At 48.9% G+C, this 4,259-nt stretch overlaps 1 protein-coding gene across 3 annotated transcripts in view; it reads left to right on the top strand.

Annotated features, from left to right (window-relative positions):
• The first annotated feature begins 1,028 nt into the window (after nt 1-1,028).
• The window catches only part of LOC138864528 (uncharacterized), a 143,864-nt gene continuing 140,633 nt past the window's right edge, over nt 1,029-4,259 (top strand). For 2 of the 3 annotated variants that reach the window (XM_070131787.1, XM_070131786.1), the window contains exon 1: nt 1,032-1,213. In XM_070131787.1, coding sequence (XP_069987888.1) covers nt 1,205-1,213 — 9 coding nt within the window. In that variant the 5' untranslated portion in view covers nt 1,032-1,204. Of the gene's footprint in view, nt 1,214-4,259 lie in introns of all 3 variants that reach the window. The other variant, XM_070131788.1, reaches the window with a different exon arrangement.

The following is a 4,259-nucleotide window of genomic DNA, read 5'->3' as shown; positions in this document are numbered from 1 at the left end:
GAGGGTGGATGAGGTGGGGGGAGGTGTAGGTGCGCAGACGGTGGGAGGTGGGTTGAGGTGGAGGAGGAGGTGCGGAGGGAGGTGGAGGAGGTGGAGGAGGAAGAGGAGGTGGGCGAGGTGAGGGGAGACGAGGGTGGATGATGTGGGAAGGGTGAGGTAAAGATGGTGGAGGAGGTGGAGGAGGATGAAGAGCAAGAGGGAGAAGAGGAGGAGGAGGAGGAAGAGAAGATGGAGAAAGAGAACGAGGAGAAGAAGAAGAAGAAGAAGAAGCAGGAGAGGAAAAAGAAAAAAGAGAGGAAAAGGGTAAAGGAGAAAGAAGAAAAAATAAATAGGAAAACTGAGAGAAAGAAGAAGAGCAAGAAGGAATGGAAAGCGGTAGGAGAAGAAGGGAGAGGAAGAAGAGCAGCAGGGGGGGGGCCGTGCCTACCTCTCATGGAAATCATATTGGCATTTTTTTTTTCTTTTTGCTCATGTGTTCTATTATTCAAAAAGACGTGAGAGAGAGAGAGAGAGAGAGAGAGAGAGAGAGAGAGAGAGAGAACGAGAGAGAGACGGAGACAGAGAGAGATATAGAGAGAGAGAGAGAGGGAGAGAGAGAGAGAGAGAGAGAGAGAGAGTAAGCAAAGGTGATGCAACACAGACAATTATGAGATATGGAGAAATAGATAGATGAACAGATAGATTGATACAATAAAAGGATAAATAAATAGGGAGGTAAACAAACAGATAGACCGAGATAGGGAGATGGATAAATAAAGATAAATAGATAATGAGAAAAAAATAGGTACAGTACATAGATAAACAGATAGATTGATATGACGATAGATAGACAGCAATAGAGACAGACAGATAAAGAAAGAGAGTGAGAGGAAGCGCGGAGGGGAACACACGCCCACCGCCAAACACCACGAAGTCAATGGAGGCGCGCGACCGCCCCCGAGCGCAGTCCCTCTCCCGCCGAATCCGCCATCCAACTGGTGGACACTCGGCATGTGCGTGGCGGGGCGAGAGGCAGCGGCGAGGGGAGGAGGAGGAGGAGGAGGCCCGGGCGTTAGTGTGGCCAGGGGTGTGCAAGCGGACGCGTCGCTCTCCGCTCGGCTGAGGAGGAGGAGCGCTTTCTCACGCTCGCTTTCAGCTCGGGGACCCGCTCGCTCGCCCCGCACTCTCGCTGGCCTCTCGTCCTCTTGCTGGCTTCGAGGGCGAGATGGGAGAGGTGTGTTGAAGAGGAGAGGGAGAGAGAGGGAGGGGAAGGCGTGGGAGGAAGAGGGGATAGTGACGAGAGAGAAAAGGAGAAAGAGGAAAAGAGAGAGGAAGGGGAAGACCGTGCTATGAGGAAGGGCACGTTTCCGCACGGCTATGCGGGAAGGGACTTTCATGTTGTGAGTGCCTGCCTCGTGCGGTCGCGGGCGTGGGGTGGGGGAGGGGGAGGGTACGTACGCGGCTTACGAGCGGGGAGAGAAGGGGGAGAGGGAGGACAGGCGGTGCTCGTGGTGGCACCTACGAGTGTGTGAGACGGTCGTTCAGGAACCTCCCTAAACACAGCTAATGGTCTATATCGCGTTGTGGCAGAAAGCAGAAGTGGAAGTGCATACTGGATGAAAGTAAAGAAAGAAAAAGGAAGAGAGAAAAAATGCAAATACCAAGTGTGACTCGACGGCGACCAGTGCGCAAGGAAAACAAAAGGGAAATGACAAAAGAGTGTTTTTAAAAATCCTGAAAAAAAAGTTTCGAGTGTGACGTGTATCTGTTGACGACGATACGCCAGCGGCTGTGATCAATCTGATAAATGTTTCATTAGATCGGTGATACACACCTGACACCCAGCGAGACATAAGCTAGAGAAATGTGTGTTTAGAGTGCGTAAAACAGCCTGACGCAATTCCGTAAGTGAAAAAAAACAAAAACAACAACTTTGTAACTCTTTATGTAATGGTCTGTGGCGTCTATTTGTTTGTAAATACAGCGTAGAGAAGAGACGGTATTTGTCTGTCTGTAGGTGTTTGTTGGTCAGTGTAAAGCTGTCCTTTTGTAATATTTAAAAACGCATTACTGTACCTAGAGGAAAGTTGACATCTGACAGTGAAATGTAGGGAGCGACTGGCATGGCAGAGAATGAATGACAATGACAAGAAAAAAAAATATATATAGGGAGCTGCATGTATGTGTATGTTTGCGTGTTTATGCGTCTGCGTGCTTGAGAGAGCCATGCACATAACAACACAACACGCGTAAAGTTAAAGAGGAAAACGAGAAAGAGTAAGCGTCGATAAAAAATAAAAAAAGGATAAAAGAACAGATTGTCACATCGATGAAAAGCAACAACAAACAACAACAACAACAACAAACAACAGCAACAACAACAACAGAGCAGCAAGCAAGAGTCAAAATACAGCTTGCGTGTCAATAGGAAACAAGAATAGCCCGAACCCTGTTGACGCGCGCACGGGAGGGCGTCGCTCAGAGTAGCAACAGAGTAACGGAGGCGGGGCGAGGGGAGGGGAGGGAGGGGAGGGAGGGGGGGAGAGGGGAATAGGCAATAGGAGGGGAGCGTGCAAGAGGGGACAGGCGATCGGCAACAGTGGGAGTGGAAAGAGAGGGAGAGGGAAAAGGAGGAGAGGGGAGTATGAGAGAGAGAGAGTGTGTGTGTGGGTGATAGATAGATGGATGGATAGATAGATAGATAGATAGAGTGTATTTATGTGTGCGTGAGATAGATAGATAGATAGAGAGAGAGAGAGAAGGAAAGAAAGTACGAAAGAAAAAGAAAAGAAAAGTTAAGTGATATTACCGGGAGAATTTAACATGAATTAATGAAACAACAAATGTCATGCATTTAACCGCAGTCTCTCCTCTTCCTATTCCTCCTCCTCCTCCTCCTCCTCCTCCTCCTCCTCTTCCTCCTTCTCCTCCTCCAGTAATAGCTGTTAATGAAGCGAATGGCGATATATTGACATTATAGGGTAAGCGAGCGAGCAGAGAAAAGGGGGGAGGGGAGGGGAGGGGAAGTCAAACTGAACTTAAAGGGTACTGAACACAGGGCGTCAGGTTAGGGGGAAGGGGGGAGCAGGGAGGGAGGCAAAGAGGGGGCGAAGGGGAGAAGGAGGGTGAGCTCAAGGGGGGAGGAGGGGGGGGAGGGGAAAGGTGCATGTGTCATGGTCAGGCGCCATACAGACGGAGGTCTATGTGTCACGCGGGAGGGGAAAGAGGGGAAGAGGAAGGGCAAGGGGGAGGAGAAAAGGGAGGGAAAGAGGGGGAGAGGAAGGGAAGGGGAGGAGAAAAGGGAGGGGAGGAGAAAAGGGAGGGGAAAGGGGAGGGGGAAAGGGTATGAGGGACATGCTTGGGGTAAATAAGGTATGGTTATCGTGAGGACGAGGGTGGGGTGTGGTGGGGTGGGGTGGGGTGGGGGGTACAGGGGTTACAAATAACGGTAAATAGGGCAGGTGAATAAAATTGTAAGATTAATGGTAAGATTAATGGCAATAGCGGCAACGATCAGCCTGATAATAGTGTTGGCAGTGGTAGTGATTGTAATATTAATGCTCATATGTATTATAATGACAGTGCTATTAACATTAATGATGGTGATACCAGTAATAGTAATAGTAAGAAGACACCAATACTACTATATAATTTGATTTATAAAAATTAATACCATAGATAAAACTAGTCCTAAGAACCGAATACCATCACAAAGCACAACCCTTCTCAAAAATAGCATACACCTAATACACAACCACACAGCCACATTAACCGCATAAATTCACCAATTACATAGTCACACCATCCACACAGCCACACCAACCAGTCACACCAACTACAGTCACAACACCCACACAATCACACCAATCACAAAGCCACACAACTACACCAACCACACAGCCCCACCAACAACACAGTTAAACCAACTACATAGTCACACCAAACACCCAGCCACACAAACCACACATCCACACAAACCACACAGCCCCACCAACCACACAGATAAACCAACTGCATAGTCACACCAACCACACAGTTAAACCAACTACACAGTCACAGCAACCACACAGCCACACCAACCGTAGAGCCATACCATCTACACAACCACACAGCCACATCATCCACACCAACCACACAGCCACGCCAACCATACAGCCACACCAACCAAACATTCACACCAACCAAACAGTCACACAGCCACACCAACCACACAGTCACACCACAGTCATACCAACCACACAGCCACTCCAACCACACATCTACACCACCCACACAGCCAC

Source organism: Penaeus vannamei, chromosome 17, assembly GCF_042767895.1.
Source record: "Penaeus vannamei isolate JL-2024 chromosome 17, ASM4276789v1, whole genome shotgun sequence".
In the NCBI taxonomy this organism is placed as follows: Eukaryota; Metazoa; Arthropoda; class Malacostraca; order Decapoda; family Penaeidae; genus Penaeus; species Penaeus vannamei.
The sequence above is the reverse complement of the archived record's forward strand: the minus strand, read 5'-3'. Positions and strand labels throughout refer to the sequence as shown.